The sequence below is a fragment of the Culex pipiens genome, chromosome 1 (genome assembly GCF_016801865.2).
Source record: "Culex pipiens pallens isolate TS chromosome 1, TS_CPP_V2, whole genome shotgun sequence".
In the NCBI taxonomy this organism is placed as follows: domain Eukaryota; kingdom Metazoa; phylum Arthropoda; class Insecta; order Diptera; family Culicidae; genus Culex; species Culex pipiens.
In genome coordinates this window covers 78,541,679-78,555,279 of record NC_068937.1, presented here as the reverse complement: position 1 = coordinate 78,555,279, position 13,601 = coordinate 78,541,679, and the positions used below count along the sequence as shown (strand labels likewise).

At 38.7% G+C, this 13,601-nt stretch overlaps 1 protein-coding gene and 1 long non-coding RNA gene across 4 annotated transcripts in view; one reads left to right on the top strand and one right to left on the bottom strand.

Annotated features, from left to right (window-relative positions):
• Window positions 1–590: 590 nt before the first annotated feature.
• The window catches only part of LOC120427924 (CD81 antigen), an 80,320-nt gene continuing 67,309 nt past the window's right edge, over window positions 591–13,601 (bottom strand). The window contains exon 3 of the mRNA XM_039592865.2: window positions 591–860. Within this exon, the coding sequence (XP_039448799.1) occupies window positions 606–860 (255 nt within the window). The 3' untranslated portion in view covers window positions 591–605. The remainder of the gene's footprint in view (window positions 861–13,601) is intronic.
• Window positions 3,440–6,330, top strand: LOC120427927 (uncharacterized). 3 transcript variants are annotated; one of them, XR_005607012.2, is made up of 5 exons: window positions 3,440–4,323; window positions 4,395–4,629; window positions 4,780–4,866; window positions 4,926–5,040; window positions 5,104–6,330. It is a non-coding gene; the product is annotated as an uncharacterized LOC120427927 (long non-coding RNA). The 3 variants fall into 3 exon arrangements; XR_005607011.2 differs by having other exon boundaries at window positions 3,443–4,323; window positions 4,395–4,586; XR_005607010.2 differs by having other exon boundaries at window positions 4,395–4,866.

Genomic DNA, 13,601 nt, shown 5'->3' with positions numbered 1-13,601 from the left:
GAAAAATAATATTTTGTTTTCAAAGCCTTCACAAAACCAGCCAAAGTTCATAAAGACAAATCAGTTCAGTTAAACAAAATCTAGAACAAACCGAATCTTGCGCATCGAGTCGTCGCATAAAGCTATCGTTGCTGTTCAATCCTTACCACGTGGATAACCCGTTTTGGAAAATTGTCCTTTGCTGAAAATTGCCCCTACAAAAAAAATCTTTTTTTTATGGAACGTGGATGATCTCAATACCCCGAACTCTTTAAGTGTCCGCGTGGTTTATGAATAGCCTTCTACGGTTGTTTTTTCTTTTTTCATCTTAAAAAACACACGTAGGACGTAGGAGAATTTAGTTTAAGGTCATACTTTTATAAAAAAAAATCCCTAAATAACATTTTAGTTTATATCAAGGTAATCATTCGGGAAAATTGATTTTTCGTAAAGTAACCATTCGGGTATATGTAAATTCGAGAAAACGATAGTTCGGTAAAATGGCCGTTCAGGAAAATGATTTTCAGGGATGTGGAATTTTCGGAAAAATGATTTTCAGGGAAGTGGCACTTTCGGGGATGTGGAATTTTCGGGGAAATGATTTTCGGTACCAATCAATGGTACCACTATTCTCTCGTCTCGAGGCCATTATTCGCTCGGACCAGCGCTGCCCAGTTTTGGGTGTAGAAACTAATCATAATACTTACATATTTTTGAATCGAATCTAACGTAGCCGTTCTGGTAGGCAAAACAGAGTATTCATCTTGAACGGCATTCTTTACAGCGGATCGAACATACGTATCCAGTTTTGATGAGTTGTGATATGCCCAAGCACCAGCTGCTAACTCCGCTACCAACACAATCAACAAACAACTGAAAAACTGAAAAAAGTGTTCAAATGTATTTTATTAGTAGAATCATGTTTTAAAGAAGCTCCATTTTTGGGAGCGTTCTTTTATTACGTAACGCAGCTAGAGAAAATGGGGTGGACAACTGTGTTACACACAGAAAAAAATATGTGAATTTACATGACACGGAAAAAATGAATTACATGTAAACTCAGTTGATGTTAACGTAAGATTCGACGTAAACGGTTGAATCACACGTAAAATCATGTTTTTACGTATAATTTGTTGCAAATTTACATCAAATTGCATTTAAATTTAAATGTTTAATGACGAGCAAAAGTGTTACATCATAAATGATGTAACATTCGGAAATATTTTTTTGTGTGCAGTTACATGAAAAAAACAAATAGTTTTGCATGAGAAATGAAATGGGTAGGGAGGGGGTATGGAGAAGGTTTGGAAATCCCACAAGTAAACGCTTCAGTTTCGTCAAGGTATGATAGGTTTGGGCTCCCTGAACACGCTCTAAGCTACACAGAAAAAAAGTGTGAATTTACACGACACTGAATTCATGTTTCAAACGTAAACATGCTCGATGTAAATTTGAAAACCGATGTAAATCGTTGCATTCCATTTAAAGAGGTGTCTTGTAAACTGAAATTACACGTAACCCTCAAATCTCATGTAAATGATTATTATTTTGTTGATGAAACTAAAATTTGAAAGTATGAAAAACATGTAATTTTGAAACCATGTAAAATAAATCCAATTCCGGCACGTAAATTTCAACTTTGCAAATATGCTTGTTGTTGTTAATGACAGCTCGTTATTATTATCGAGTTGCGGGTGAGGTGCGGATGTTGTGAGCTAATATTTAAGTTAAATTTTAGTGTTGCAAGGTAAACATTAACATCAATTGAATGTGATTGGTTGCGTGGGTTTGTAAACAAAGAGTGTGTCCTGCTAGCGCTAGAGGATGTTTACATCTGGCACTGTTTGTTTACAAACCCACAACGGCTGTTTTGCATTGTTTGCTAGATTTGTTATGCTTTTCAATAGTTAAATAGTGGATTCAGGTAAACAAAAACAATAATTTGATTGAATGGTAATGTAACAAGCGATGTCCCGGTTAAATGGTTAACATTTGAGGTAAAGAATTATTGTTTACATTACAGATCGTCTGAAAAAGCAATCCCAAATCGAACTTGAAAGATCCCTTGACTCATCAGAAGGGGGTAATTCTGCTACTGGTTTTGGCAGCGGTTTAGCTGACACTTACCACACACTGCAGCAGGACTCTCCCGGTCATTGTTGCTGTCCATTTTGATGATCGGACGCACCTAAAATCCGTTGGAATTTGTTTGTTCATGTTGTCCGGATCCTCAAATTGCAGTTCTTAGGGTGTATCGGGAGTGCTAGAAGCGTCGACTGAGACCCGATCCATGCTGACCATCTGAAGTCGGCATGCGGACGGCTTCGGTGTGCAACACTTTGGTCGTGATTTGAGATTGCCGTGGAAGATTCCGTGATCTCTCCTTGTTGGTCTGGCCGGATACGAATTTTCTCCGAGATGAGACAATTTTTCACTTATTGTCTTAAAACGGAAAATTTGCACGTTCTGCTGAAATGATGCTATCGGTAAGTAAGTAGCACTTGTTGACTTTTACCAATTTCTCACTATTTTTTATTTGTTTTAGCAGGAGATACAGTTTTCAAACTAAATTGAATTTCATTAAAATGCAATCAGCTGTTTGGATAGAATTCGTTTGACAGACGGGACCTCAACTCTGAAGCGGTAAAAAATGTCGGAGTTTACACGGTAATGTTAGCATACCAAGAATTGTTATAAGTCTTAACTCCGACAAAAAGACTACGCCCATTCTTATCCAAAAGTGGGTACTGCTCGGCAGTTAGTGTTATTTGTTTTGTTTTGTAAAAATAATAATACTTATGATGAACACAATTGATAGAGTCTAAGAAGCCAATGCTAAAACCTTTTAATACGTTATAGAGTAAACTATTTTTTCGAATGTTTCTGTCTCTGAATTTGGCGTAATTTGCCGATCATCCGTATTCGTAAGGATGATTGAGTTTAAAATAACGTAACATTTTAAGCAAAACAATGTAAATGGGCAAATAAGGGTTGTACACACGCAGTGTATCTTGCACACATCAATGAATGTTTACATTTAAGGGTGCACAGCAACCAAGGAAGTTGTTGTCTTCTTATTCCAAAATTGTCAAACTTACGAACCCAATCCTGCAAGAATCTGATTGTAAAAATAGTCAAACTTTGTTGTCAATAACTACGAAGACAGTAATTTAGGGGATGAATTAAAAAATATATCGATAGTTCTCGTAGTTTTGAAGATACTAAAATTTCTGTAACAGAAATCTGGGTGCAAAAGCTATGGTTGATGTGTACCGTTAACAAATGAAGAATAATCTATATTGACTCATTTACAGCAAAAAGCAATTAAAATATTAAAATTAAAATTGCAAGCCAGAACTTCAATATTTCAATAAAATAGTTATTGCAGAATGCATTTTACACCCGAACAGTAAGTTTGCATTCATCAGCTTTAGAAAAAATCAAACCGTCTTCACGAAAAAAAAAATTTCGGCACAAAAAAAAACTTTTTGTGGTACTGTACATTTAAAAACACTTAAATTGAAAATATTTTTAAACGAACCTAAACATGTTAAAAATGATTTTAAATTCGGGCCGATTTCAAATGGAAGGGGGAGACAAAAACTTTAAAAAAATATATTTTTGCAACAGCCCAATTTTTCTGGCAAATATTTTTTTTTAAATCAAAATTAAAAAAAATCAGATTGTTCATATCATTCGAACTTCAAATAGGTTAGATTTTGGTAGAAAACAATCAATTAATCAATTGGTAGTGTTTTCAAACCAAAATGTATTGCAGTGCTCCAAAAAATATATTTCGAAGATAAAAGAGCAGCCTAATTATTCTGGCAAATATTTTTTTAAATCAAAATTTAAAAAAAAATCAGATTGTCCATATCATTCGAACTTCCAATAGGTTAGACTTTGGTAGAAAACAATTAATGTTTGGTAGTGTTTTCAAGCCAAAATGTATTTCTGTGCTCCAAAAAATATATTTCGAAGATAAAAAAAGTCACCTCAGAAAAGACAAAACATTAGATGTCAGCTACCCAGCGTTTCATATATTCTCTTTCATAATACATCAGAATCTAAAAAAAAAATTGTAGTTCCCATTCAAAATTTTACTTTTGTGCTTACAATATACATCCATGTGAGCATACCTGGTTTCTATAATGACGTTGCAAAGGTAAACTCCGACAGTCGGCATTCAGCGATAAGTCGACATCGATTTGAGTTTGGTGAGAAACGTCAAAGTTGAATCAAAACAAACGAAAATAAAAATGATAAAAAAGTGTGGGATCGAACGAATGAATTTTTAAAATTTTGTGTAACCGGCAGAGCAAAAATAGGAGAAAATTATGAATTGTATGTACAAAGAAGCAAGTTTGTAAGACAAAACATAATGATATTATTTACGCTTTATTTTTCTTTCAAAGGTACCGGTGTGTAAGATAAAGTTTGATTGATTGAATGATTTATGATCCTGGATGGACAGGGTCAAGCAGGCAGCGGATTAGGAAGAGCGCAGTTGGATGAGATGATGGCGGAACTCATGGACCCGAACGTTTCGTCGAGAATATTGAGCGCCTCAATACGGTTTTGGAGGCCGGAAATTGTTTCACCCCCAGGTTGTGCGAGATCTTTTGGCGTTGATTCCCTCCTTTTTCAATAGTTAGTGAGATCATTTCCCATTTCAATAAGCTGAAAATACACACATGCTTCATTCAAAGTTTAGTTTCCTAAAAATGCTCTTTGCTCTCATTCACACGCCTGTAGCATTATAGATCATTGATAGATACATTTTGCCATGTTGTGTTTCAGCAATTTCCTCAGCCAGTCAGCGGTGACGACGTCAAGTCTAATTCTTCTCAGAAGCTGATAAAAGATACTGCCTTGTTGTAGAAAAAGGTAAGTTAAAGTTCTCAAACAATGGTTTTATCTTGATCAACTTATTTATTTAACCGCAGATAAAAGCCTACACCTTATCCAAAGACCAAACTGACCAAGTCAAAAGCAACTTCCGGTGGGCTCGGGTGATAGCTGCAAAAGGCTTCCGTTGGCTCGACCTGATTTCTCATTTATGTGAGTTTTTATTTAGTTTAAATTTAAAGAAAAAGTTTCTAATGTGAGACCTTTCCATTTTAGGATTCACTCTGCCGTTGTCGGGCATTCTACAATTCAATCAACGAAAACCCATGACAATGGTTTGCCGGTCATCTTGAGTAAGCAATAATCAACAAGAATTGTGGCTTCCGAGATGTTTTGCGAGATTGGTCATATGATTACAGGTTTAGTAGACTTCAAGTGAGTAAGTTTCAGTTTAAAGTATAACAAAGTCATAGAAATCACAAATTCGCTTTCAGAGTAAAGTTTAATACTCCGTTCAATTTAGCATTTGATAAAGTTTCATTTTCTTTATTTGCCTTACGCAGTTTGGAATGGTAAACTAATGTAGAAAAAAGTGAGCCGTTCCAAACCAGGCTATAAAAGCATTTGAAATTTACATCATTTTCTGAATTCAACGGAGCAAAAAAAAATTTGGCTTTGGTAAAATTACATCGATTTCATCGGAAATTTACAAGTTTCTAAAGCAAAGTTCGTCCGCACGATTACGTCGGATGGCACTTAATTTTACAATGAAGTTCATGTAAATTAGCATCATTAATGACGTGCACTTTTGGTACATCATTAATTATGTAAATTTACCGAATTATTTTTTTCTGTGTACACTAGGGTGCCCAGAAAAAATTACCCCCTGCTCCACAAGCGGAAAACGGTTTTTTGGGTTGTTTTAAGCATCTGTGTAAATTTTGAGCGAAATTGGATGAGATTAATCCATTGAAACCCGAGCCCAAAGTTGGCGAAAAAAATGTTTTTCATACAAAAATGACTTTTTTGAATCGCTAATAACTTTTCAGGATCGAGTTTTACAGCTTTGGTATGTTCTACAAAGTTGTAGAGCATTAAATTTTCAATAAGAATCTCACTTTTGAGAATATTTGGATAGAAGTACCGCACCGTGCAGACCAAACCGTAAGAAACTTGGGTTTTCCATACATTTTTCCATACAAACTTCACCTCAGAGTATCAATGGGTAAATGATGACCGATTTTGCTCATTTTTTTTTTTTTTTTTTTTTTAATTAAATATACTTTATTGAATCTTTCTTATAATAATTACATTTGGTTTACATAATAAGTGGTCAGCTGTGGCTCTTCAGCTTTAATTTGCTTTTCGTGATTTAAACACTGTTCATTTTCATAACTTTAAAAATATATGATTTATCATTTTTGTAACACTAGGTACAATGAGGAAAAAAAAAATGTTAAGAAAACATAACCTAACCTAAAACTAACTTAAACTTACAATAAACTAAACCAATCCTTGAATCAAGGGGTATTCAGAAATAGCACATTTTTCCCTGAATTTCAAACATTTTTCTTGAATCTTCTGATCCAACATTTTTACTTCTGCTAATTCATGAACCTCACTTGATCTTGTCCAGCCAGGAACATTCAAAACCATTTTGAGTACCTTGTTTTGGACACGCTGGAGCTTCAATTTATGAGTTCTAGCGCAACACTCCCAAACAGGTACTGCATACTCAATAACGGGGTAAATTATTTGTTTGTAAACTGCTAGCTTATTTTTCAAAGAAAGCTTTGATTTTCTGTTAATTAAAGGGTACAAGCACCTGATGAGAATGCTGCACTTGTTCAATATTTTGTCTACATGCTGCCGAAACAAAAGTTTCGAGTCAAGTATGAGACCTAAGTAGACAACTTCCTTTGACCAGGGTATCGAAACATCATTCATTTTTATCAAAACATCATCCTTTGGGACAAATCTGGCCGATTTGGAAAGAGGAAAAATGATGGTTTGAGTTTTTGCTGCATTTATACGAATTTTCCAGTCGCCAAAGTATTCGGAAAGAACGTCAAGACCCTTCTGAAGACGGCCAACTAAATATCTGGTTATTTTACCCTTATAAATAACGGCAGTGTCATCAGCAAAAAGTGACAACACACCATTACCAGGAAGAGTAGGCAAATCAGATGTAAAAATATTGTACAGAAGTGGGCCAAGAATACTTCCTTGGGGAACCCCAGCATCAATGTTGAATAATCCAGAAGCAATCCCATTCAGAAAAACCCTGAACGATCTCTCCGAAAGATAGTGCTGGATAATTTTGATAAGATACATTGGAAAACCGTACAAATACAGTTTATGTATCAAACCATCATGCCAAACATTGTCAAAAGCCTTCTCAACATCCAACAAAGCCATAGCAGTTGATTTAGACTCAAGCTTGTTCTGCTTGATGATTTTGGTTACTCTCGTAAGCTGATGAGCAGTATTATGTCCCTTACGGAAGCCAAACTGCTCATTCAAAATTATATTATTATCGTTGGTAAAATCCAAAAGCCTTGAATAGATGACCTTCTCAAAGAGTTTGGACAGACTACTCAAAAGACTAATGGGACGATAACTTGTTGGCGATGTTGGATCTTTTTGAGGCTTCAAAATTGGTATGACTTTGCCCAGTTTCCAATTGGTGGGGAAGTAACCAAGTTGCAAACATTTATTGAAAATATTGGCTAGATGTTGAAAGAACTGATCACTCTGTTTTTTCAACACTAGATTAAAAATGTTATCAAAGCCAGGAGCTTTCATATTTTTCATTTGTTTTACTGCAACTTTGACTTCCTCACCAGAAACATGGGAATCTGCAGGAAATTCAAAGGTAGAGTTATTAATTGTTGAAATACTATTGGCAACTGATGTTTCTTTACGGCTGGTCATGGAAGCGCCAAGATTATGAGAACTAACAAAATGAAGCCCAAGTGCATTTGCCTTTTCCTCGGATGTAATCAAGGGAGAATCCTCAACAATAAGAGGAGGAATAGGCTTTGGTTTGTTTTTAAGAACTTTAGAAAGTTTCCAAAATGGTTTTGAATAATTCCCAAGCTGGCTTACATGTTTTGAAAATTCTTGATTTCTGATATTGTCAAGTCGGTCTTGTATGATTTTGTTCAAATTGTTCACTGAAATCTTTTTGTCATAGTCCCCAGTCCGTTGATATTGTCTCCTATAAACATTCCTTAGTCTTATCAAGTGTTTAGTATCTACGTCAATATCAGTTACCTTAAAATTAACAGGAACCTCCCGAACGTTGGCAGCCTCTGCTTGGTTGATAGCCTGCTGGATCACCTCCAGCGAACGATCAATATCGGCAGAAGTTTCCGGGTGTTGATCATAGTCGATGTTGCTGTCGACCACTTGCTGAAACTGCTGCCAGTCAACGTTGTGGTAATCTTTCCGGGTTGGTTGCCGCTGCGGAGTAACGGATGCTCCAACCTCCACAACCACCGGATAGTGATCAGAACTCAACTCTTCAAACACCTCAGGATGAGCCACGTTCTCAGCCATATTGGTAATGAAGAAGTCGATGATTGAGTGATTCCCAGACCGAGCCACCCTCGTTGGACGATCTGGACTCACAACGTTGTAGTATCCGTTTTGCAGATCGTTGTGCAGAATCACTCCGTTCCGATTCCTCCTGCTGTTGCCCCAAACTTCATGCTTCGCGTTGAGGTCACCAGCGATGATGTACTTTGCGCTCCGCCGTGTCAGCTTCTGGATATCGCTCTTCAGTTTTGCTGCTGAACCATCTCTGGAATTCACCTGACGTGGGCAGTATGCAGCAATGAAGAGTACTGGGCCAACCGAAGTGGGAATTTCCACCCCAACGGCCTCGATGATGTCCAGCTTGAAGTGTGGCAGCCGGCGTGGCTTGAGATCACGATGAACAGCGACAAGCACACCTCCTCCTCCAGAGGTGGTCCTGTCGAGCTGCGTCGCGATCTTGTAGTTTTGCAGATAAACTTTTTCACCGGGCTTCAGATGAGTTTCCGTGATGGCAGCTACGTCGATCTCCTTCTCGCGAAGAAAATCCACCAGCTCTAAATTCTTCCTCCTAATGGAGCAAGCGTTCCAATTCAGCAGCTTGAGGGACCTACGATCCATACTGGATGACGAACGAGGTCAGCACTTCAATCTGCTGGGTCTTGGTTTTGCATCCACGCAGTGCAGCGGACATCTGTTTGAAAATATTGAGGAGTTCGGTTGAGGTGTAAAGATCATTACCATTTTCCTCAACTGCTGGTTCTTGGGTTGGTCTTGGCTCCTGGCTGAAGCCCGGTGGTGACGGTCTCGGCTCCTGGCTGGAACCCGGCCGCGGTTGATTCATCTCAGCTCTCTTCCTGGGATCCAACGGCAACGGTGCCAAGTTCGGGACCTGGCGTCGCGGTTGAAGAGGTGGAAAGTTTTGCTCCACCAGGGCTGGAGGAGTTCTACGACGCTGAGGCTGATTCTTCGTCGATGCTTGCTGCCGAATTTTCACGAACTCAGCTCTCTTGGGGCACTTTCGGTCGGTTGACGAGTGCTCACCGTTGCAGTTGAGGCACTTAACCAGCGAATCTTGGATGCACTGGGATGTGATGTGCGCATCGGTACCACATTTGGCGCAACGACGCTTTAGGTGGCAGTTCTTACCTCCGTGCCCGAAACCCAGGCAGTTGAAGCATTGTGTGACGTCACGGTGCACTGGTCGGTATCGCTCCCACGACACGATAATGTTGAAAACCGCTCGGATTGCCTTCAGCTCAGGAAGCGTCGTCGATCCCTTAGCCAAATGCAGCAGGTAGAGCTGGTCACGGTACTTGATGTCTTTGTTGCGTCGGCTCATTTTGTGCACGGCCAACACATCCAGTTTCAAAACTTTTAGCTCGGCAGCTAATTCCTCCACTGGCATGTCGTACAGACCTCTGACGACGATTTTGTACGGCTTATCCATGGCGACATCATGGGTAAAGTACTCCGCCTCGTTTTCGGTCAAGTATTCCTTGACCAGTTGATAGTGCTGCCTGGATTGCACCAGCACCTTAAATCCGTCCTGACACAGACGAATGTTGCCTTGGACTTTCCCAGACTTGATGAGTTCAACCAGCCCCGCTCGAAAGTCGATCGTTGCTGCTGATTGCCGCACATAAAAAGGAGGCAGTTTCTCCTTTCGCTGTTTCACTTCATTCTCCTTTGCTTTCGCTACCTGGTCCTCGTCAGGCAGTCCAGCGAACTTGTTGTTCTTCAAAAGCTGCTCCTCGTGCGACGAAGAGTTCTCCTCCTCCTCATCCATCGGTACAGTACCGTCGCTCTTTTTCGTCTTTTTGCTGTTCGATGTCACTTCCAAAAGCACCTTCCTCTTGGAAATCCCAGGTTTTTGGCCATCAGTTGAGGCCTCAACCTTCCTTTTGGAAATTCCCACTTTTTTGCCTGCTTGAGCCGCAGGTAGGGCGATATTGCCGGCGTTTTGCGCCGGGACGCGACGAGTCATGTTGAATCAGACAACCTTCTCCAACGAATGCTCGGATAACAATGACCGATTTTGCTCATATTTGGCCCAGAGTCCTAAAATAGGTCAAGGAACAATATTCAGCTTGTGGAGCGAGGTTTTGAAAAAAAGTCCCATATTCTGGGCACCCTAGTGTACACTCAGAGTTGAAATTTAGTGATTTCCCAGCGAATAAATAAAATTTTAAAAATTTAGGGTATAAATGCTATGAAATTATCTTAAGTACACAGAAAAAAAAATCATGGTAATATTACATCTGGGAAGGGGTACATCTTTTATGTCACAAAAAAGATGTAATTTTACCTCTGGAAATGTGTAATTTTACCACTTTTCTGTTGTAATGTCTCTTTTTCAGTCTAAATTGAGGTAAAATTACATCATAAAAGAGGTAATATTCAACCTTCCAAAATTACAGCTTCCAAATTTACATTATTTTTTACTGTGTAACCACTAGGGAGGACCAAATCCGTGCTTCTTCGAGACTATCCCCTAAAATCAAAGATTTACCCGACGGGGGCGTCACTCCGCGATAATTAACTAAAACGCACAAAAACGAGCTCGAAAATCATTAACGCTACTCATCGTGCCGAGTTTTCACCAAACGCTACCTTAAAGCACACAGCAAAAAATTGTGTAAAAATGGAAGCTTTAAAATGGAATGTTTAAAAAAGGAAGGTTTAATATTACATCTGTTTTAGATGAATTGCAACTCAAAATTTTGCCAAACACATTTTACTCTCGAAATGCTTAATATTACCATGGAAGTTGTAATTTTTTGTCTACTTTGATGCGATATTGCACACAACAGTTTTCGAACATGAGCTTTGAACTTTGACAAATGTCAAATGTTGTTTGTTGTGGCAAGGCCAAGGAGACAAGTTTTTAAGTTTGCTTTTTTGACTACCGTTTTGATTTCTGCTGTCTTTCTGCGGTCTGGGTCAGTCTGGGAGGATTTTTGAACTCTCAGAAAAGGTAAAGAGTGTGTAAAATTCCGTGGCCACCCTGTTTGAAAAATGTCGCACGTCGTACAACTTGTCGCACGCTTTTGATTTTACCGTTTCGATATCGATTGGTCGAAAGTACGAAAACGGACGACAAACGTTCGACATGCATGACATCGGTTTTTCAATCAATTGACAGATTGACGATGTCGACGGAAGTTATCTGACAAGCAAAAACAAGTTCTGACTGGATCCAAGAATTAGATAAAAGTGTTGAAAAATACAAAATCAAATAAGAGCAAAACAAAGTAGGGGAGTGTGGGGTAATTTGGACACCCTAAGGAAATTGCTCTGTCGTGGGCTGTATGGATATTTTAAAGGAATGTGGATGACACCAGAGGATAATAGAGACCATATTTGATGGAAAAATGTCATTCATTTCGATAAATTTTGATGAAAAACCCATTTTTATCGCAAAAATCAAAAGGTGTTCAAATTACCCCCACATTTTTGTGTGGGGGTAATTTTGACATGCCTTGTGGGGTAATTTGGACATGCCTTGTGGGGTAATATGGACATACTTTGTTTTGTTTTGTTTTTTTATTTGGAGGTGGGGAAAAGCCCCTTTGAGTTGTGTCAGAGGACACTCTCTCAGAGAGGCACAAAACCACCTCGTCTTAACGCATCAACAAGTTTACAAACTCCAATGATACAAGACGAGCATACTTAAATCTAACAATTATTACAATTAACGATTAACATTTATGTCACTTTCCTTATAAATAATATCACAGATTTTCGGTACAAATTCCTAAGATGATTGAGGACTCGATTTTTGATAGTGTTGCGAGGGAGAGAGAAATCAAAAAAATCAGAACAGGAATTGAAAATACGACACATGCTGGATAGTGGCTCATGATGTCCGTAATTCGTAAGTGCTCGGGGAACACTCAGAAAGTAGTGGGTGCGGAGAGTGCGCCGGCGTATGTTGAAGTCGATGAGTTCCAAAACTGATGGGCAATCGATTGAGGACTGGAGAAGGTCGGTAACGAATGTTACTTTAGCCACATCACGTCGAGTAGAGAGAAGTTGTAACATTTTGCAGCGCTCGACGTAACATGGAGGATTCAACGGGTCGGCCCATAAAACGTGCCGTTGTGCATAACGAACAAATTTCCGTTGAACAGACTCGATCCGCTGGATACTGTTCTGATAAAAGGGCGACCACTCAACCGAGCAGTACTCCAAAGTGGAACGGACATAGGGAACAGTACAATGCCTTGAGGCAGCTTATTTGGCGAAATTTTTTAGCGATTCTAAAAATAAACCCTAGAGTTTTTGAAGCCTTCGCTGTGGTGTATGCTAGGTAATCAGAAAATGTTAATTTGCTATCTAGCATTACGCCGAGATCCTTAACGCAAGATGTCCTTGACAAGAGTGTGTTAGTAAGTTTGTAGTCGAATGCAATAGCGGAGCGTTTCCGAGTGAAAGTGATTACAGCGCATTTGGAAGCGTTCAACAACATCCTGTTGTCCATGCACCAGTTGGCGAAAATGTTAAGCTGGTCCTGCAGGAATAATGCGTCACACGCCATGGCGGAAGGCAATTATTATTGAAATTGAATGTACCTAAAATGTTTTTTCGTGGAAAGGTAGCTAAGGGGGTCCCTTTTCGATATCTGTGATCTAGAAAATATTTCACCTAGGGATTTTCGATTTTTTGTCATTTTCAGTTTTTTAACTGTATAAATGGAGGCGCACGATACTTTTGGTTAATTTGCGGTTGCACAGCACCTCCCAAATGCTTTTAATTGCAATGGATACTGATCAAAGAGGTCGTCCATGAAATATTTGACAATATTTAAGGCCCCACCCACCCTTAAACCCCCCCCCCCCGTCATCCCCCTTATTTATTTAACAAAGATAATAACATTATTTTTAGTATGAGGCGTCCATAAAGTATGGCACACTAAAATCAGCAAAAAATAACCCCCTCCCCCCTATGCCACACATTGTCACGCACCCCCCCCCCCTTGAAAAGTCCGGCACGTTATGTAATTTGTTTTTTTTTTACATTTTTACTTTTTTTAGTTCTGAGTTCAATCAATGCCTTGTATCATGTTTGTATTTATGAGTTAAGCTTATCAAACATCAAATAACTTTTTTGTAGATATTTTAAGCCTAAATTTTAATTTTTTTTCTATTTCCAGTACCCTTGGTATCCTTACACAGTTAGTTGCACATACCTAGCTCGACTAATTTCAGCACAACCGATTAGCAGAAAAAGAAACA